At 37.2% G+C, this 22,122-nt stretch overlaps 1 protein-coding gene and 1 non-coding gene across 12 annotated transcripts in view; one reads left to right on the forward strand and one right to left on the reverse strand.

Moving 5' to 3' along the window:
• CDC14B (cell division cycle 14B) overlaps nucleotides 1-22,122 on the reverse strand; it is a 104,850-nt gene that overhangs the window by 19,628 nt on the left and 63,100 nt on the right. For 10 of the 11 annotated variants that reach the window (XM_049614753.1, XM_049614314.1, XM_049614171.1 and 7 more), the window contains exons 5-9: nucleotides 16,617-16,693; nucleotides 11,142-11,208; nucleotides 8,513-8,575; nucleotides 5,408-5,495; nucleotides 4,897-5,127 (exon numbers count right to left, since the gene is read on the reverse strand). In XM_049614753.1, coding sequence (XP_049470710.1) covers nucleotides 4,897-5,127; nucleotides 5,408-5,495; nucleotides 8,513-8,575; nucleotides 11,142-11,208; nucleotides 16,617-16,693 — 526 coding nt within the window. The remainder of the gene's footprint in view (nucleotides 1-4,896; nucleotides 5,128-5,407; nucleotides 5,496-8,512; nucleotides 8,576-11,141; nucleotides 11,209-16,616; nucleotides 16,694-22,122) is intronic. The other variant, XM_049614175.1, reaches the window with a different exon arrangement.
• On the forward strand, nucleotides 11,990-12,135 carry LOC125928254 (U4 spliceosomal RNA). Its single transcript, XR_007459606.1, has one exon. It is a non-coding gene; the product is annotated as a U4 spliceosomal RNA (small nuclear RNA).

Here is a 22,122-nt window from a genome sequence, read left to right on the forward strand (position 1 = left end):
TGCACATGGCAATCACCTGAAGAGTGTTAAAAAATACTGGAGAATTCTGATTTAATTGGTATGTGAGACAGCCTGGACATGGAGATTCCTAAAATCCCCCCAGATGATTCTACATAGTCAACACTGAAAATCACTTTCTAAGCGAGACTGTTAGTACTGCTTTCTACTCCGAGTTTTCTGTTCATGGTAGCATCATCTTTCCAAACACATGGGCTTAGAATCTTACACTTTCTCCCCTAACAGTTTTTTTCTATGCTATTTCTATTCCTATTTTCACATGGATTTTTAAAAAAATTTTTTTTAAATGTTTGTTTTTGAGAGAGAGAGAGAGAGACAGAGTGCACAAGTAGGAGAGGAGCAGAGAGAGAGAGAGAGAGAGAGAGAGAGAGAGAAACACAGAATCCGAAGCAGGCTCCAGGCTCTGAGTGGTCAGCACAGAGCCCGATGCAGGGCTTGAACTCACAAACCGTGAGCTCATGACCCGAGACGAAGTTGGATGCTTAACCAACTAAACCACCCAGGCACCCTCATATAGATTTCTTTTTTAACTCTATTCCTGCTATCCTTTCTTTACTCCCATCCAGACTACTATCATTACCTGCTGTATGGTTAATTTTGTAGGTCAGTCTGGCAGGTGTATTTGGATGACACTGCCATTTAGATTGCTGGACTATGAGTAAGTAGATTACCCGCCATAATGTGGGTGGGCCTCACCCAATCAGTTGATGGTCTGAAGAGAACAAAGGCCATCTTCCTCAAGCTAGAGAGAATTCCCTAGCAGTATGCTTTCAGACCTCAGCTGCACCATAAGCTCTCCCAAGTGACCAGTCTGTCACCTCATATGGCAGATTTTGTACTTGCTAGCCTTCAATTCACCCAAGCCAATTCTTTACAATTAATCTCTTTCTATATATACACATGCCATTGCTTCTGTTTCTCTAGAAAACCCTTGCTTATACAGATTCTGGTACTGTGAAGTGGTGTGTTACAGTGACAATATATAAAAATGTGTAAGTGGCTTTGGAGTTGTAATTGTAAAAGCTCTGGAAGTTTTAAAGCACAATGTTAGCAAAACCCTAGATTGCCTTGAAGGAACTGTTGGTAGGAATATGGGCATTAACAGTGACTCTGGCTCTGGCTCTGACTCAGATGGGAATGAGGAACATGTTATTGGAAACCAGAAGAAAGGCAATCCTTGTTAGAAAATGGCAAAAAAAAAAAAAAAAAAAAAAAAGGAAGAAAGAAAGAAGGAAAGGAGAGAAAAGAGAAGAAAAAGAGAAAGAAAGAGAAAGAGAAAGAAAAAGAAAAAGAAAAAAAAACCTGGCTAAATTGTTTTATTGCTTTATGGAAGGTAGAAGTTGTGAGTGACAACCCTGGATATTTAGCAAAAGAGATTTATAAGCCAAGTATTGAAAGTACAGCCTGGTTTCTCCTCACTGATTATAGTAAAATATGAGAGAAGACAAATCAACTGAAGAAGGAATTGTTAAGCAAAACAGAAACTAAACATTTAGAAAATTCTAGGCCTATCCATATTGCAGAGTGAGAAGGTGTGTTTAGAGAGAACACCAAGGGTATAGTCAACGATCTATTCCATAAAGTGATTACCTATGGATTTAATCAGCCATTTCAGCAGAAGCCAAAAATAGTGATGGGATTGATTATACCAGCAGACACACTGCCAGGATGAAACAAAGGGGATACGTACAGGATGAAATAAAGGCTTTCAAATTCCTGGGGTTCTAAACAGGACTAACAGAAACATCTCACTAAAAACATATCTCATGTTTCTCTTCAAGAAAAGAGAAACATACCCCCAAGGGGCCAACAGGGCTGTCACTGCCACCATTAAGCCCAGGGGCAAGGCTGTCTACTCCTGAGTTTCAGAGGGTGGGGGTCACCTCTGTGGTCAGTGGCCAGGCTGTTTCTGCCCGAGCTCAGGGACAGGGCTGCTACCCCAGTGGGTCTGCAGACAGAGAATGGAGCCAGAGCATTATTTCTGAGCCTTAACATCTAACAGCATTTGCCTTGCCAGGTTTTGGACTTGCTTGGGACCTGTCAAGCCCTTTCTTTTTTCTGATTTCTGTCATTTGGAATGGGAACATCTACCCTATGCACGTCCCACTACTGCATTTTAGATGCACTTAACTTGCCAGGTTCCACAAGTTCACAGACCGGGAGGAATTCTGCCTCAGGATGAATTGTACCTGGAGTGTCACCCATTACATGACTTAGAGGACGTTTAGATGAGACTTTGGATCTGGAACTGATGTTGGAATGAGTTAAGTCTTTGGAGGCTGCTGGGATTTTACATGCGAAAACATGAACGCTGGGGACCCAGCAAACAAAATGTTATGGACTGAATTGGGTCCCCCACTCCCTGTGCCCCTCAAAATCCATATTAAAGTCATATTTCCCAATGTGACTATCTCTGGGGAAAGGACTTTTATGGAGTCAATTAAGGTTATACAAGGTCATGTGGGGAAGGCCCCTAATCCAGTAGGACTGGTGTCCTTAGAAGAGGAAGAGACACGGGGCACCTGGGTGACTCAGTCAGTTAAGCATCCAACTTTGGCTCAGGTCATGATTTCATGGTTCGTTGGTTGAGCCCCATGTAAGGCTCTGTGCTGACAGCTCAGAGCCTGGAGCCTGCTTCAGATTCTGTGTCTCCCTCTCTCTCTGCCCCCCACCACCCCGCCTCACCTTGCTCACGCTTTGTCTCTCTCTCTTAAAATTAAATAAACATTTAAAAAAATTTTTTTAAAGAAGAGGAAGAGACACCAGGAGTGAGTGTACACATAGGAAAAAGAAGGCAGCTGTCTGAAACCCAGGAAGAGGCCTCATCAGAATCCAACCTTTGCCAACACCCTGATCTTGAATTTCTAGCTTCTCAACTGTGAAAAAATAACTTCTGTTTAAACTACACAGTCTGTGGGATTCTGACGTGGTACCCCAAGCAAATTAATACACTCCCTAGATAATCTCACTTTGCATATGATAATCCACGCTTTATAGTATCATCAGTTTTCTTCCCGAAACAAAGATCCAGTCCTATCAAATCCTCTTCAGGTTTTTAACTGGTCCCCAGTCAACTTCCGGGTTTCTCAACCTTAGCACTACTGAATTTGGGGGCTGGTATGGGGGCTCTCCTGTGCACTGTAGGCTGTTTAAGAGCATCACTGGCCTATAGCCACCAGATGCCAGTAGCATCTTCCCACCAAGTTGTGAAAACAAAACAAAACAAAACAAAAAAATGTCTTCAGACATTGCCAAATGTTCTCTGGGGGGCAAAACCACCCTGAATGAGGAGCTCAGCTGAGCATAACCTCAATTGCTTATTGTAATTTAAAAAAAAATGAAATAACCAATGTTGGATTTTGTTTTAATTATTTATTTTTTTATTTAAAAAAAATTTTTTTTTAATGGTTTATTTTATTTTTGAGACAGAGACAGAGCATGAGCGGGGGAGGGTTAGAGAGAGAGGGAGACACAGAATCCGAAGCAGGCTCCAGGCTCTGAGCTGTCAGCACAGAGCCCAATGCGGGGCTCGAACTCACAGATAGTGAGATCGTGACCTGAGCCGAAGTCGGAAGCTCAACCGACTGAGCCACCCAGGCGCCCCATAATTATTTATTTTTTTAAATTGTGGTAAAATATACCTGACATAAAATTTACCATTTTTGTTCATGCATCATTTTCCTGGTTTCACTACCTTCCCTATGTTTCCTTTTAGCTCACTGAGCATTTTTTTCACAGTTTACTTAAAGTAGGCTTCACACCCAAGGTGGGGCTTGAACTCACAACCCTGAGATCAAGAGTTGCACACTCTGGGTGAGCCAGCCAGAAGCCCCTAATTTTTAAAGTCAGCTGTTTTAAATTCCTTGTCAGATAATTCAGAGATCTACGTTTCTTTAGGGCTGGTGTCTGGAGATCATGGTCACCATTGTTAAGTGTCCATTTCAGTGGCATTAACCAACTCATTGCTGTGCGACCATTACTACCATGTCGTGGGTATCCTTAAGACAAATGTGTGCTCCCTTTTTGGGGGTCAGTGTTCTGGGTGTGTCTGTTATTTCTAAGTCGGTTTTACTGTGTTGTTCAAATCCTCTATTTCCTTACTAATCTCTCTGTTCTTTCCATTACTGAAATGGAAAGTAGTGAAATCCTAGTACATCATACAGTATATTATTACACAGTCATTCATTCAATAAATACTTACTAAGTGCTAAAGCACTGCTTTAACTGCTAAAAACACAGAAACTTGTTAGAATATAAGCACCACAAAGACAAGCTCTTAGAGTCTGCTCTGTTCATTGACATATTCTAGAACATATCAAACAGAGAGCACTGAGTAAATATTCGAGGAATAAATGAATGCATTTCAATGTGATAGATAAGCCTTTGCAGGGTTACCAATGAATGAATACAAGTTAATTTATGACACTTTTCATATGAAATTAGGATGTCTTTTTTGAGAGTGTGAAAGAGAGGAAGAGAAAGAGAGAAAGCGAAAGCGAAAGCGAAAGAGCAGGGGAGGGGCAGAGGGAGAGGGAAAGGGAGAACACTAAGAAGGCTCCGCACTCAGTGCAGAGCCTGACATGGGGCTCATTCCCATAACCAGGAGATCATGAGCTGAGCTGAAACCAAGAGTTGGATGCTTAACCAACTGAGCCACCCAGGCACCCCAAAATTAGGGTTTTAAAGGCATTCGATATACACACAGCTTTTTAATGTCAATCATACCTCAATAAAGTGGTTTTAAGAAAACAGCAACTTACAAACAACAACAACAAAGGCAGCTTCATGTATCCTGGCATATAACCTAAAGGGGCATGGTGTGTTTCTAAACGTACATACATATGTGTCCAGCATCTTTAACCAATCCTAGAAACATACCTTTACAATGTACTGCAATGGCACCCTCCGCATTTTCACAAATATCCAAAAATTCTTTGACGATGGCATCAGTAGGGGTGCTGCCATCCGCAAAGAAAAGGTCATAGTGATCGAAACCAGCATTCGTAAAGCGTTTGGCATCATACATCCTTTTATTCAGACGAATAATAGTAGTAACGTTGTGATTCTTAAAATATGGAATATAAGCCTCAGGAGAATGTTGGTGGTAACCTACATAAAAAAATTCACCAGATATTGTCAAATGCAGAAAGAAAACAATGCTTAACAATTTCACCTGTAATTGGGTGGAAAGAGTATCTGACCTGGGGGTGGAATACCAATTTGATTATAACTATAAAAGCATTAATTCAAAAAGTTAAAAGCCTGGCAGAATAAAAATGACCAAGTATATTTAAATAATTAAGACAGACCTTTGGCCTCTTTCAAAAGAAAATACAGGATAGATACTTTTAATAACAAAACGATACTAGGTCCCATTATTTTTGCATACCACTTTCAAGTCTGGTTCTTGAATGAGGTCCACAGAAGGCAATAAATCGGTCTGGTATTATCCAATTTAAATCTCCATTTTCTGCTTTCTGCAAAGGAAAGACCAGTACAATTCATTTTTAGACTTGATCTCCCATCCACACTCCTTCCCAATACTGAGTGTCTGAAGGACTTCAAATCCATTTATTTTAGCACAGAATCAGTTTATAAATGACCATGAGATAGGAAACTAAAATTTAGCCTGCTATGAGTACTCCCTGGGAGTAGTTAACTTCTTCTGATCCTAATCATGTTTTTATTTTTATTTTTTTATTTTTCTAATCATGTTTTTAAAAACAGTGTTCCTTTGCTTGGATAGTCAGCCTTTGGAAAACAGAGCTAACTGCTGCTATTCAAAATATACCTAAGTATTTTAATTATTTTATCCAGGTAAATTCTCATATAATTGCTGCTAATTAATAAGAAAGCAAACTTTTTATTATGAGGGATCTTAGAAACTTTCCTATTTCCCTGAATGACTAACTGGCTTCCAACATGAGCAATCTTGACTCCTTGAACAAAGCGGGGGGGGGGGGGGGGGGACTTCTGATTTCTTGATATTTACACTTTATTTCTAGAGACACATACTTCCATCATTTTGTTACCTATTTAGTAAAAGGGTCAATGAAGAATTTGCACTAAACCCACCACAAAATTACAAGTACACTAATTTCACAGTACAGCTTTAGAAAAAAGCGTGAACATAAACTGATATTTAAAACACCTTACTTCCTGTTACTAAGTCCTTTCAACTGAGTTACCATAATAATTATTGTAGGATAAATACAGCTCAACTATAACAATAATAGAAATGGATACACAAAAACTGAAGCAGGAAGTAGAAGACTTGATAGTGGAGGAGAGAACTAGCAACAAAAACAAGCAATTGGGGTATACTTATGCGCACCTAAGAACAAGTAAGCAATAAACTGGGAGTTGCCTGATTATCTACAACTGGAGTTGCCAGTCAGGTAACCCAAATCCAATTTATTTGACTTAATTATCAGTGAGGGGAATTAACGAACCCTTGTTCCATACTAAAAGGCCTAAGCAAGAATGAAAACATGTCCAGGTATTCCAACTTTGAAATGGAATCAGAAATCTAGAGATTTTATTATGAGAAACATGTGATTAGATTTTACAGAATTGCAGACATCACATATTATAAGATGCATCTTGAATTCAGAAAAGTAATGTAATAGGAAAAAATGGGCATCGGGGAATCAATGAAAGACACTACTCCAAAATTTCTAAATATCTGTAGAGAAACAAAACTATCCATGGCTTGTAGCTACTTAAACAGTTCCTTGAGTTTCAGTGCAGTTTCACTGAAAGTAAACAGCATATGGGGGCAACCTTGCTACTACCCCCAACACTGCAATTTCTGCATTAGTGAGAGGGAAGCTAATTAGCACCTATACTACTCCTCAGTAACACATAAAGGCATCACTGCTCCACTGAAGGAACACCAACTGGTGTTCTTAGTAGTTTTATTTGCCTAGAAAGAGAAAGCATATTTTATTTTAAATGTTTAATTTTATGAGGACAAGCACAAAAATAATGGTATTAATAAATAAGTTATATTTATCAGTTTAGGATGTGCATTAAATATATACTGTACTTCAGAAACATACTGGTATTACAGAGAAGTAAAGATATGGTTGGCCCGAATGAATCAATCATGGTATGTTTTAGATCTTTGGTACATCACAGTAATGACTAACCGTAACTATTAGAACAGTTCAGTTATACCTGAAAGTTTAAAATAATAGGTGCTCTAGGGGCACCTCGCTGACTCAGTCAGTTGGGTGTCCAGCTCTTGAATTTTGGCTCAGGTCATGATCTCAAGGTTCTTGAGATCGAGCCCACGTCAGACTCTGCGCTGACAGTGTGGAACCTGCTTGGGATTCTCTCTCTCCTCTCTCTCTGCCCCTCGCCCACTCTCTCTCTCTCTGAATAAATTTTTTTAAAACATTAAAAAAAATAATACTCTAGAAATTGTGAAAGGACAGTTATCTGAGGATTCCAGACACTGTTGCATAAAAGTGCTGTCTGTTGGAACCACTCCATTATTGGTGAGAATGCCTGCTCCAGATAACTACAGTAGGATAAAAAGACAAGATCCCACAAGTACTCTTGGCAAAAAAGACCTTTAGCATGATAGCATCTTACTACTTAAAGGGTGGAATGGCAGAATCAAATTACTTACTCTTTAAAATATACTACATTTACAAATGTAGAGGACATCTATTGTTTTGCCTTCCTGGACTTTCTTCTTTCTCTTTCTCTCTTTTATTGTCTGTGTGGTTTGACAGGGCTGATCCCAGCATACCCCTCCAACTACTGAGATGATCCACCCAACAACTACCCTCACTAGGAACACAGTCTAGCTCAGAGCAAGGCACATGATCTAATAAGGCAGGCCAATGAGGAACTTGTGGGTTTCTTCTGATGAGTTTGCCCAGTGAGTCAATCAAAGATGCTGGTCGCCATCACTACTGGGGAGGGCTGGCCTGGTAACAAAACTAGCTTTTACTGGCGAGTATCTGAGTACATTCACCTGGTCATACCTGAAGTTACACCTGCTCCTAGACTTTTTATTTATGTAAATCAATAAATGTCCCCTTTTTTATTTAAGCCTTTTGTATTTACTTTCTGTAATTTGCACCCAGAAGTGTCTTGACTTCATACAAACAAAAGGTCATGATAAAAACATTTTCCAGAGGTAATTAGATGTATAAGGACTTTTATTCACCTCACCAGATCCTATGCTAAGGGTTTTTAAATCTCCTCATTTAATCACTCTATGAAAATTATCAGTACTAAAAAAATTAAACATGAAAGAAAAATGCCCAGGAGCACATTCATGCACTCTGGGAAAGATGCATCAAATATACAAATCACCACTAAGAACTGGAACTACAGATTGGGGGTAAGAGGATAAAGACTTGCCTTTTTTTTTTCTCTATACATATCTAAATTGTTCACCTCTTCAAAAAACAAGAATATTACCTCTGTAAGTAAAACATGAATAAAGGAGTTAAAAGCAGTATCCTTGAAAACTTACTTCATAGTGTTCATATTCATCAAGGTTAAATGTGTTGAAATTAAGGAAGTCATACTGCATTGCCTAAAATCCAAAGGAAAGCTTTTAAGAATAAAGATGCAAATAAGAGAACAATTTCCGATCCAATTTCCTAATTAAAGATATCAGGAGGTAACCCAAAAGAGCATTATTATATTTAGATTTTGTTCCACTTAATAGTTTTCAAAGAAGGTGGGCTATGTGTTTTAAATGCTTCCATTATCTGGAAAATTAGCTATAATAATATTTATTTTAATGGGATTTGATTTGTTTTTATTTTCCTTCATCAATCATCCTATCCATACACAGCTAACTAATGAAGACTTCAAAGTAATCATAGTAACTTTAATAAGTTAGTTAGCTGATCTAATGATCAACACCACCAAGCAATGGTCCTTAAATAAATAATAAAAAAGAAGTAAATCATAGGTTAGCTTATCCCAAACAAATCCCACCACTTCATAAATATCTTCACTTTCAAATTCTTCTGAATTTGGATTAAAAGATGAATGTTCCTGATACAACAAAATTCAAAATTTTGAGGAAAAAATTCTTCTTTCAATAAAAAGAAAACCCATAAAATTTCTGTTCTATTCTGTAGCCTCCCTCAGTTGCAGCGGGCAGGTCATGCTAAGCAAAATAAACAGTATCTAATTTCTGAGACAAAGACAAGCTGGTGGCCTCTGAGAGGTGTTATCCCTGCTCACTGAGCCAGCCAGCATGCAACCAAGGATTTTTTGTTGTTGTTGTAGTTGACAATGTTTTATTAGTTTCAGGTGTCCAACATAACGAAGTTGACAATGTTACACATTACTCAGTGCTCACCATGCTAAGTGTAGTCCCAATCTGTCACCATACAATGTTATTGTTCTACTACTGATTATATTCTCTATGCTGTACTTTCCATCTCTGTGTGTAAAAATTCTTGATCAGCAAGGTATTCTTGGTTCAAAAGGAATGACTCTATAAACTCAGCTTTCAAAATTTAAACCACTGAAATATGAATGGAAAATGAGAAGGCTACAGTATCAAACAAAAAACCCTCATTTAAAAAAATATAGCTATTTAAATTCTAATTCCAAGACTATGATTAGTTATATTTCTTTGAATTCAAAATACTCAATATATGTCATGCTATTTGAACTATATGCTCTTAACAGAGTGATACAATAAAATGTAGTTTAAAGGCAATTTCTACTCATAAGGAGAACCTATTAGAAGCTGCATTAAAATGAAGTCACAATTACTTTTATAAACCTTTTTTATATGCAATAATATTCAAAATCAGCTACAAATTAAAAATGTTTAACTTGAAAATCAGAAGCTGTTGACTCTCGAATAAAATTAAATATAGAGCAAGAAAAGGAGTCTTTGACTTATAGTTCCTGCTAATTAATTAGGCTTTGGATATAATATCTGATAAAAAAGAAAAAAACTAAGCTGACAAATAATAGAATGTTAGAGTGGACCATTTCCAAGGCCCTCTAAGTTTTTCACCTCTCTTTTTAAAGGAAGTGGAAGTAGAGAGAAGGGAACCCTAGCATAAGGAGAGGTATACCTGCCTGCATTAGCAGTTCCCAGGGGTCATTTATACCCTCCATCTCTTGATCACCTCCTCTGCACATTACCCGCCTAAAGTGAGGCCTGATCGAGCTGCCTCAGAGCCTGTGGCAACGAACTCGATCACCTTTATTAACAGTCACTGGACTCAAACCCAAAACATTAAGTTCTATACCTTGTTGCCTAATACAGGAAAAAAAAGATATACTAATTAATATCTGAATTAGTATACTAACTAGTCTTCATATTTCTCAGAAAGCCACCATGTTTCATTATACAAGAAAGCAAACCAGGGCTCCTTTTGACTGTGTGAATGTAAGTCACATAAAACTTGAGATGTTGTTGAAAGTGTATTTGATCCATGGGCTACTGATTTAAATTCTAGTTTCTTGTGCTGCCCTGACATTCAAGACACATACCTGAGGGAGGGAGTGTGCCTGCGTCACGTAACTCCAGGGGACCCCATTCATTTAGAATGTGATATTAAAGGTGTCCCTGGGAGTCAAAGACGGCAGGCAGTACTGGTTATAAAACACAGCAGTTATTTTTAAATAACTTTGACAAAGCAGTGGTGACCTACTTAGTCTTACATAAAACCTAGTAACAAACTAATGGACTACACAAATTCTTCTGCTGAGCTAGAAATTGAATGCTTGAAGACACAAAACGAAGTGTTTGTATCAATTACTGCATTACAGAAATATCTGTGGTAAATAGGATTGGTGGCTATCAGACCCATAAAATACATAAATCAAAGACAACTCGGAAACCAGTAATCTATTTACTTTTTGTTTTTCTTTGAAATCACAACACACCCAAAACATGTCTGGATTTAGAACCTAATTACATAACTAGCTCTGTTGTTCAAGTGGCTTTTTTCCCAACTCATTCGAGAAACACTCAGATTCAGAAAAATCATTTACTGGTTTGGCATTATTCCAAAGTTAGTGGGAAATGGGACATCTCTGACATCATACACATCTTGGAAGATCCTTGCAGAAAAGGCCTAGTCTTCCAACTCAACACTGGGTACATCTTACAATTCACTTACCTTCTTTACTGCATGAAAACAGTCAAGAAGTGTAATGTAGAAATTGCAACTTCCATAGGCAGCATCTCTGAAATCCCAAAAGTATTGAAATATATAGCTCAGTTAAATTTAGTTTTCTGTAGTACACTTACCTCAAGACAAAGCAGACTAGTATTTAAAAGCAAACCACATACTCAGGATCAGACTCAAAAAACAAAAATCTTGCCTTTCGATTTTTAAGTCAAGGATAAGTCATTGTTATAAATTTCACTGCAGTTTCTACCTATTCCAGTAGATATTATTTTATAGGCATGAATCAATAATGACCACTTTTTTTTTTTTTTAATTTTTTTTTTCAACGTTTTTTATTTATTTTTGGGACAGAGAGAGACAGAGCATGAACGGGGGAGGGGCAGAGAGAGAGGGAGACACAGAATCGGAAACAGGCTCCAGGCTCCGAGCCATCAGCCCAGAGCCCGACGCGGGGCTCGAACCCACAGACCGCGAGATCGTGACCTGGCTGAAGTCGGACGCTTAACCGACTGCGCCACCCAGGCGCCCCAATAATGACCACTTTTTAAATTTCAAATGATCTCCCTAGATCATTTTTGGCCTTGATGGCTGGGCTTCAAAAGTTGCTTAAGTTCTAATCAGTAATATGTACCCTTCCCCACAAAAGAGCAAGGCATTGAATTTTTTCTTTTTTACTGGAAAATACCATATTAAACTGTTACCAGGTAAGACTTCTTTTTGATTCTGTATACACATATATGTGTGTGCATGTTGTAAGTATGTGCCGCAGGTATAGGTCTATCCATGAAGGAAAACAATATAGGGAAATCAAAGTAATATTTGAAATACTAGGTGCAAGCTTTGCACAGTGGCAGTATTGTAGCCAATGAGGTTTATCCGAGGCGCAATTATTGCTAACTGAAATACTAGTTGCAAGCTAAAAAGAAAGCAGTCTGCTCTTCTCATTATGCTTTCACAATTTTTAACAAGTTAACTGAGTAACTTCTTTCTGATTCTTACAAGATTAGAATACCAAGAAAACCACAGGAACTAAGGGGCCAACCACCTTTAGTAGAGCTTTAGTGCTCTTGGGGAAGTGCTTAAATTAGTTTACAGACAACTCCGCCCAACAGCCCAACACCTCATCAACATCTATCTGTAATCTTAGCACAAATCTCTTAATGTCAGTTAAGGTTTTGAACTCCAATCCCATCTACTTCCCCCTTCTAGCTACTGTGAGCCATTACGAAGTAAAAATGTTTGGAATTAGACAAGATAAAAATTAATTTAATTGTGATCATTCTAGACATGCCAAACAACTGTGACTCTCTGAATGGTCCTTATTTGGTCCCCTGGTGGAAACAGCTGCTAGTGAAGCCATCATTAATTGCCTGTCTTGGTTGAGTTTTCAATTGTAGTATTACTTAACCTGAAAAATTATTTAAGATGTCAACTTACATAAACCTTAAGAATACAGACTTTCATAGCAACATGAACAAGGAGGAAAAGGACTATTTTAGTTTTAGACATTACTGTCTGGATTGGTTAGAATTACTGAGTTAAGTTATAGGTTAGCCTTCATAGGATTGCACACAAAGTCTTACAATGTGCCATTTTTGTCCAGTAAGCTTCTGAATTTAAAAAGCTGCTCATCCAAAAGCTAGACCAGGTCTCTATGCAACCTAGAAAATGATTTTACCAGTAGTTTATTGGTAATATTCGGGAGGAGAAAAACAAAACGACACATAGCAGTTATCAGTGTGGTCACTGATCAAACGATCAGCAGCACCTGCTAATTCCCAGCTCCACCCCAGACCCACTGAGTCAGAGGTTCTATATGGGTGGGCCAGGTAATTTTTGTTCTAACAGGTCCTCCAGGTGACTGTGATGCATGTTCAAGTTTAAGAACCACTGACCTATATAATCAACACAAATATTTGTTGATTTGTAGAAATAATTCTTTCATGGAATAAAGAACATTTTTAGATAAAGAACCTATGGGTAAGGAAATTAAGTAATTTAGCCTAAACCAAATCAAAATTATCAGAGGAAATATGGTAAAGTCTCAAATCGCATCCCAGTGTTTTTACCACTTTTATTATCTTCTTAACGTACTGCTAATTCTTCCCCAGTGAAATTAAAGACATGTTGATTCAGTCTTTGTGATAACTTGATGCATTTACTCATTGAATATTTTCTGAGAACCTACTATGGGCCAAGCCCTGCTCTAGCCGATGATGATTCGACAAGCTTTGATCTGGGCTCAGCTAAAGTTCTGCCTCATGCATCATACTACCTGAATAGATGACAAGAATCTTTATTCATTCCCGTTTACTTCATTAACACCTCCAACTTTAAACACACCCACACTTCCTTCCTTCTACCCAAGCAATCAGGCTTCTTCAAAACAGCAGAATAGCAGCTATGAATCTAGATGTAAGGTTGGGGCGGGTAAGATCATTTAACAAACTCAGAAAAGCAGATGAGAATCAATGAAGGAGTATTGCTGAGAACTGCAAAACAGTGTCAAATACTAGTTTAAAAAATAACAGATTTTGCGGCGGCTTGTATGCATAATAGCCCCAAACTGCAAACAACCCAGGAATCCATCAAAAGGACAAAAAGCAAATAAGTTGTGATGTATTCATAGAATGGAATGCTACAAAAGCAGTAAAAAAAAAAGATGAACTACTGATGCCTGCCACAACACAGATACATCTCACAGGCATGATGTATTTTAAAAGCTAGTCCCAGTTCTGCGAAATGCCTACTCTCTGACTCCATTTATAAGAAGTTCAAAGTCAAGAAAAACTAACTGATGTGGTAGAAGTCAGCAGTGGTTACTTAGGGGGTGGCTACTCACTAGAAAAGGGCTGAAAGGAATCTTCAGGGGTGCTGGCAGTGTTCTGTACACTGAACTGGATGGTAGCCACATATACACATGAGGTTAGTGGGCTGAAAATAGTAAGTAGAGACCCCCTCCACCATAAAAAAAATCAACTAAGAAGCAAAAGAGTATTATAGGTAATAACCAAAAAAAATAGAAATATATGCTCTTCATAACCATAATCCTAAGGTATCAAGAAAATATCGAACTACATTTTATACTATTTTTTCATTTAGACATGCAAAGAGAAATACTCAATATATCCATTAAGAAATCAAGTCAACTCAGTGGTTGAAGAATTATATCTAGGTTGAATTAAATCTAATTAAATATTGCTGTGGAGAACCAAAAGTTTTTTAACTGTAAATCAATGCTATTCTTCTTAACAGCTATATTTATACTATGCACTTCAAGTGGCAAGAATAAAAGACTATAATGCAATCTCTTCCAAAATATTATCAAACTTAAAAAATATTATCAAGCTTTATTAATTCTGACTGGCCTACTTTCTAACTAGTAAGTTCAACAGAATAGTAACATGTGATAAAGCACCAGATTATTATATCTGCCATATGCTGATACTCTTGTAGAATGCAGTTAAGTATAAAATACAACAGTATTGTACTATTACATACCCCAAATAACACAATTTTATTTCTATAAATAAAAAAGTATTTTATTCATAAAAATGCATTTTTTATAAACAAAAATGAATTACTAGAAAAACAGAAGGTAAAAAACATATTAAATACAAGCCCAAATTCTTCTAATATTCGATTCCACACACATAAAAATATCCTATTACATTATTACCAAAGTCTCTAATATCTTGCTCTCAATTGCTATACTTAACTGGAACAAAAACTTCACAGATTGACACTAATTCATAGGCCACACTTGGAGACACAATACTTTAGATATATCAAATTATCTGGCATCTGTGACTGCAAAGATTCATATTTTACCATCTTGAGCTGTTTCTAGCTAAGTCCTATTTTTTAAAGAATTACAAACATTTGCTCCTGGGACTAGAAGTAACTAACTTCATTTCTCAGTGCCAAACTTCAGTAATTTTAAACTCAGGTATGGCAAAAAAAAAAGCAACATTTATTCTATTTTTGGCCTTTGCATTTAAATCAATGCAAACTCTCTTTTACATCAACAGTGTTCCATGGATCCTTACTTGCATTATATGAAATGTGTGCACTTATTCTATTTCAAGACCTTATGCTATAAACTTTAAGAATGGCACTATTATAGAGGAATATCAATATAAAGAGCTCTGTACAACTAAATTATCACTGTATATCAATGTTCCTGTGACTCACAGACCACAGATACAAGCCTTTCTTCTAAAGGAAGTATATGGTTGCTATTAGATTACAGGTTGAGAAGAAAAGTAGCACACTCTCCATGTTAGAAAATTATCTCCATCTCTCCCTACCCACCTCAAATAACAGAATACCTAACATAATCCTTGCACTAGAAAGAAAGGTGATAGTACTGGGTTCAAAGTAATTCTTCCAATTTGCTAAATCACTTAATATACAATCTTTAGTGCAATATGTAATTGAAACAAATATCTATTTCATGGAGTAAGTCTATGGACAGTCCTACAGTTATTGAAGATTCTGCCCAATGGGAGACCCTCCTAAAGCTTGTCCACAATGAAGTCAAATTCACAAGCTTACATTTAAAAAGTGAAGCCATTACCTTCCAAATCAGACATTCAAGGTATATGCAACAATACTAAAATCACTACCTAACTTACAAGTGGAAGAATAATACAGCACTTGAAATTAACAACACAGCATGCAATCAGCAAAATTATTTCACATCTTTATTACATGTCAAGCGCCACATAATATTTAGATAATGTAACTAAGTCAAGGATTTTGAGAAACACAGAGAAACTTTTAGAACTTAAAGAAAAAAAAAGAACACAAGTTTTTTTCAAAAGATCTTCAACACAATCACCTGGTAAGTTTGAGATGAGGATGAGGACATCATCCATTCATGTACAGACAGTATTTACATAGTGCCTCTAGGACACAGCCACTTGGTTTCTCTAGTAGTGTTGCTGCATTAGCAACCTTGTCCACTATCTCTGTTGGCAAATCCCTAGGACAAAGAGGTTCCTTTTTGCTGTGGCAACCAACTCCTGATTATCAGAAAACTCTCTCAACTCCTCAGGACTCAAACTCCTCAACGGTAGCTCTGAGTTCTAACTACAGGACTGTCATCTGATTATAAAGCCTATTTTCCATGAGTGGCAGAGGTTCTCACATAGAAGTGATTCACATTCACAATGTCTGAGACATTTTGGTTTCCACAATTAATTTCATGGAGGTGGAGGTATTACTGGCAACTAGTAGGAAGAAGCCAGGGATGCTGCTGAGTGTCCTACAATACACAGGACAGCCCCCACAACAAAATGTCGAAAATGTCACTGTTGAGCAACCCAGATCTACCGGATTATTTGCACCCACTCTAAAATGACTATTTACCAGGTCTTCTTTTTTTCAGAAACAATTATACCAAGATATTTCTGGCAAGGGCATGACTGAATGAATTTATCATATCACTCTTATATTTACCTGAAAGGAATATAGGATGTATTTCCACACATTAATATTCTATATGCTTCTTCTGGAGTCCTCCCCAAATATATAACCTACATATGAAAAGAAAAGAAAAAGGCAATTTATTTCTAAATGAAGATATAGTGCTGTCACTGCAAAGTGACCTCTCCAATTACCTGAGCCTGGGTCTCTAGCTTTCCCAAGGATCCTGAGAGTCCCCCAGTACCCGTCAGTGAATCCCTTTTTTGTTTCAATCTGCCATAGCTAGTTTCTGTTGCTTGCAGGAAGAACACTCAGCAACAAATTCACAACAACCTTTTGTAGTAACAAGTATAGAATTTTTAAAACAGATTTTCTAAACCAAGATGTTAGACTGAGCACATGCTTGTACCTCATCTCTTTTATGAAAAGCCACTGAAATGATCATAAAGAAGTGTGTGGGGGGGGGGGTCAGGGTTGGGAGATGGATTGAGACTGGGGAAAAGGTGGAAAAGAACATAAAGGCAGAGCAAGTTTATTAACTCCATCCATTTAGATTTAACTACTTACAATACTGTACAAGTTTCCTATAAAACTGCATTTGCCTCCTATTCTCATTGGCTTCTTTCATCCTCAGAACTACATTATGCTTCCATTTTTCTCTGGTAGAATTACTTCAAGTAGATGCTTTAGCATTTCAGGTCCATTACTGGTAGGTATTCCTCACATTTCTGATAATTTCTTGTTTTCTGCCCTGAATTTATGGACTATGTATATGATTTTTGGTGGGTAGTTCTTTTCTCTCAATAATTTATACATGTTGTTCCACTGTCTTCTCAGTTGTAGTGTTGCAGAAGGATTTTACTAGCCTCATACTCTCCTTCTGTTCCTTACAAGTCACTGGTTCTAAAAAAACTACTGGCCTCCCTCTAAATAAGTCATCTTCAATCTCCAATTAAGTTTGCCTGGGATTATCTGACCCACATGCTATCTGAAGGCACAAGTCTTTTTCCAACTCAGAATCTTCCTGCAGGGCAGGGCATTTTCAGCTCATATATAGGGGAGGGGAGGTGGCCACAAGCATTAGATTTGGCACATATATTATGATACAAATTAGAGTCAGTGCTAAAGCTTACTTTGGGATAATATACTTTAAATGTTGACTGGTAAAAATAAATCATTAAAAAAGTTAATTATAAACTTTTAATCTCTACTACATACATATATGAGCTGTTTCTTCAATGTAATGTGAGCTGTCTCAAGTGAGGACCCACATCGTGTGTTTCATTTGACTCCTGGTTCATAGATTATATATTATATATACTGTGGTTCAATGTTTAATTCACTGAACCTAAATCTACTTGTTAATGGTTAGAAAATGTTTAAATCCTAAATTTAAAAAATCATTGGATTAAAACAAATTACAAAATCACAGATCCAGCAAGGATCTTTGAAACTTAGAGAAGGGTATATTCCAAAACTAGTCATAAGAGTTAACTCAGCTTCCAGAGGGCATTTTACCAATTTTCTGTTTTAAGAATCACAAATGGAAAATTTTCCCAATGTCTAGGCTATTTCTCAATATGGTTTCATCCCATTTACTCTAAAAAAAATGCTCAACTTTAATTAACTATACAGAATCTTCCAATATTTATCTCTTAACATTTCTTTATCTATAGGAAGATACAAATCCACAAAAAAAGTACCACAAAGAACAATCAATTCCAAGAATAAAGAAATACTTTGTTACCGAGTATCAAACAAATTTTCAAGTACAAGTATTTCTGACTCATATACAATTGCAGTTTATCATGAATTAGCCACAAGATAATCATTTATAATCTCACTCATCATAGTTGTCTATACATTATCTTTTAAGCATCAACCTATCAACTGACTTTTTATTTTATTACTATTCATTTGGAAAGACAGCATAACAATTCTTTCAGGAAAAATTTAAAACTTTTTAAAAAACAAATCCCTCTTTCCAAATCTCCTCATTCTCTTCTAGTCTCCAACATGCTTCTTTTTTTATCTAAGGCTTACTACATAACATCAGTAAAGTATTTTCTTTTCTCCATTCTATTTTAGGACTTACTAGCAGACAACTCCCCTCCAAACACCACCCCTGAAACCAAAAGAACAAAACCAAATAAAAAACACTTTGAGGCAAATGAGAGTGAAAACAGGTTTGATTCAATTGTGTTTGAGTATATATGTGTATATATACATAATTTAAGTAAATGAAATCCAGAGACCTCTTTCAGATTTTCCATAAATTTCTAATAAAACCTTCTCTCAAATTATAGTAATTTTTCCTTAAGCACCACATTAAAGAAAATTCCTCTTACTCAAGATTGCAGTTCTTTGGTTTCTTTAATTACTAAAATTGCAATAGTATTATTTCCTTACTTTCAAAACACAGTCGCTAATACATTAAATAATTCTGGGTTAGCCTTGGAACATAAGTTCAATTCAAAGAACACAAGAGCAGTATAACATTTCCTCCTATGGGAGAATAAAACCTAAATCCCTAGCCATGAACTTTAAAAACAAAAAAAAATGTTATTTTTGAAATCTAGTTGGGGGATGCTTGTACATAATGTACTTAAACAGGTAATACTGGGTATAATGAGATAAGCTGAAAGAAATTTATAGACTCAGAATAAGCCTATTTATATAATGCTATAGTCTGAATGTTTGTGTGCCCCACCTTGCAAATTCTTATGTTGAAATCCTAACCCCCAAAAGGTGATGTGATGCTATTAGTAGATGGGGCCTTTGGGAGATGGTTAGCCATAAAGGTGGAGCCATCATGAATGGGATTAGTGCCTTCTAAAAGAAGCTCCAGAGAGATCCTCAGCCCCTTCCACCATGTGAGAGGCCTCACCAGTCCATGCTGACATTCTGATCCCGGAAGTTCCAGCCTCCAGAACTGTGAGAAATACATTTCTGTTTATAAGCCTCCCAGTCTCTGGTACTTTGTTATGGCTACTCAGAAGGACTAAGACACAGAACTATTAAGGAAATATCTGCTAGCAATCTATCATTTTTAACTGTACACTCACGTATCTTCCCGCATCAAAAGGCCTTGCCAAATTAAATTATTCTAAATTTGTTTTTTAAGAAAAACCCTATAAATGGCTCCTCTATTAACACAGATCCTCAAATTAGTAAACTCTAACTCAATGCAATTTTATGATCTATCACTGTGTTCCTGGCAATTTGGAAGCTAGGTCCTTCTCAAATTCCTTTGGTATATTTTCATGAGAAGCTTTGTACAAATATAGAATGCTCACTCTAAATCCACACTGCCATCCAAAAATAGGAAGCAACAAATGAGGAACAAGAGAGATATTAAACAGCTGTGGTAGCCAGCTTCCAAAACAGTCCCAGTGATGCTCACCTCCTGGTACTTCTACCCTTGCATGGCCCCCTCCCACATTGATTGGGCACCTATGTATAAACAATGCATAAAAGGCAGAGTGTGACTTCTGAGGCATAAATGATGCTGTGGCTCCAGCATTGGATTCCTCACTCCAGGTACCTCAAGGTGTCATTCAGTGACGGTACTTGGGCAGCTGTGTGGCAAGGAACTAAGGCCATGTGCCAATAACCAGCGCTAATTGGCAGGAGTGTGAAGAGACCCCGTTAGCAGTGCACCCTCCAGCCCCGGGCTAGCCTTTAGATGACTGTAGTCCAGGGGGGTAATTTGTCAGGCAGCAATAATATGGTAACACAATCAACAGTAAGAAATGATCAGTTCAGTTTGTTAAAAGTGTATAAATAAAAAAATAGGTGACAAGTGCAGAGATGTAAAGATAAGCAAGTCTTGTGGCTTAGAAAGCATTAGGAAGGAGAGCTTGTTGCCACCTCTCTCTTTCTCTCTGAAGAAGCAAACAGCAATCTCACAGGATGAATAAAATATTGGGGCAGAAATACTTGAGAAGTCAATAGTGCTTTTCAAAGTCATGATCTTTTTTGCTGAATAAAATCAAAGCCATTTCTAGGACTTCCACCACCCCATTTTTTAAATTACCATCTGCCTGCCTCAGTCCCTGTGAGAACTTCTAACCTTGGACTACTGATCTGTGTTGCAAAACCTGGGAGGGGCTGGGCTCAATCGGTGATGAATTAATTAGTGGACTGAAAGAAAAGAATCACAGACTGATCAGTTTCAATCCTGACCACTCAGGCCTCAAATAATAACACCCAATCACTTAGACACATGCTTCTTATTTCTATTCTTACACAGAGCATTTTGAAGCTTAAGCTATGTACTTATTGGTCTTTGGTACAGTTCTAAAAACCAAAACATTACACAAATCATCCTAAGAATGAAGAATAACAGAGTACTTAAACTCCACAACAAATGTGGCAGCCCAATAAACCAGTAAACCATTTTCAAGTATTTTTCTTTTTTTTTAATGTTTATCTATTATTGGGAGACAGAGAGAAACAGAGTGTGAGCAGGGGAGGCACAGAGAGAGAGGGAGACACAGAATCTGAAGCAGGTTCCAGGCTCTGAGCTGTCAGCACAGAACCCGACGTGGGGCTCAAACTCACAACCGGAGATCACGACCTGAGTCAGCCACTTAACCGACTGAGCCACCCAGGTACCCCCATTTTCAAGTATTTTTCATGGAGAAATGTCACAATGTTTCCAGTATTAACTTACATGCACATCAACCAGATGACACGGTCTTTCCTATGCCAAGACTTGAATGATCTTTTTTAAAGAAATCACTCTCTTCAGATTAATACTGAAATGTTTATGAAAGATGGAAATACGGAAATAGCTTATTGAGCAGGGAAAGACTATATACAATACAGTTTTACATGATAAGATAAATAAATTTCACAGCTCCTGCACAAATACAGAAATATGAAAAAAAAAAACCTAAACCATTTTTAGAAAAAATCAGATGGTCTTATATTTCAACAGCTTTCACTTTTTAATTATTTTTATTTATATAACAGTAGGCTAGTATAATGATTCTCAGTTTAGATAAAGGGAAACTGGAAGTTTGGAGTAGCAATCATATCTACCAAAGCCATACAGCTAATAAACGTGAGGGAGGGGCGCCTGGGTGGCTCAGTCAGTTAAGGGTCCGACTCTAGATTTCAGCTCTAGTCATGATCTCAGGATTTGTGAGATCCAGCCCTGTGTAGGGCTCCATGCTGACAGGGCAGAGCCTGCTTGGGATTCACTCTCTTTCTCAAAATAAATAAATAAACTTTTTTTTTTTTTTTAATGTGAGGGAATGGGTTCTAGGTATTAAGTGTACATGGTTATACTATGTGAGTAGTAGGGATTTTTTTTTTTTAAACAAAGCAAAAATCTTGATTTTTTTTTTTTTACATGAAACCTCCTAATTTTTAAACATGGCAAAAAGAAACTACTATTATTTAAAAATAAATACTGTTAGTTACACAAAGCCAGCAGGCCACTACTCTCCCACTTCTCCAACTGGTCACCCAAAATCACACTGCTTGCTATGGATGGAAGAAGGCCCTTCCCTTATTTATAGATGAGAAACCA

Source organism: Panthera uncia, chromosome D4, assembly GCF_023721935.1.
Source record: "Panthera uncia isolate 11264 chromosome D4, Puncia_PCG_1.0, whole genome shotgun sequence".
NCBI classification, from domain to species: domain Eukaryota; kingdom Metazoa; phylum Chordata; class Mammalia; order Carnivora; family Felidae; genus Panthera; species Panthera uncia.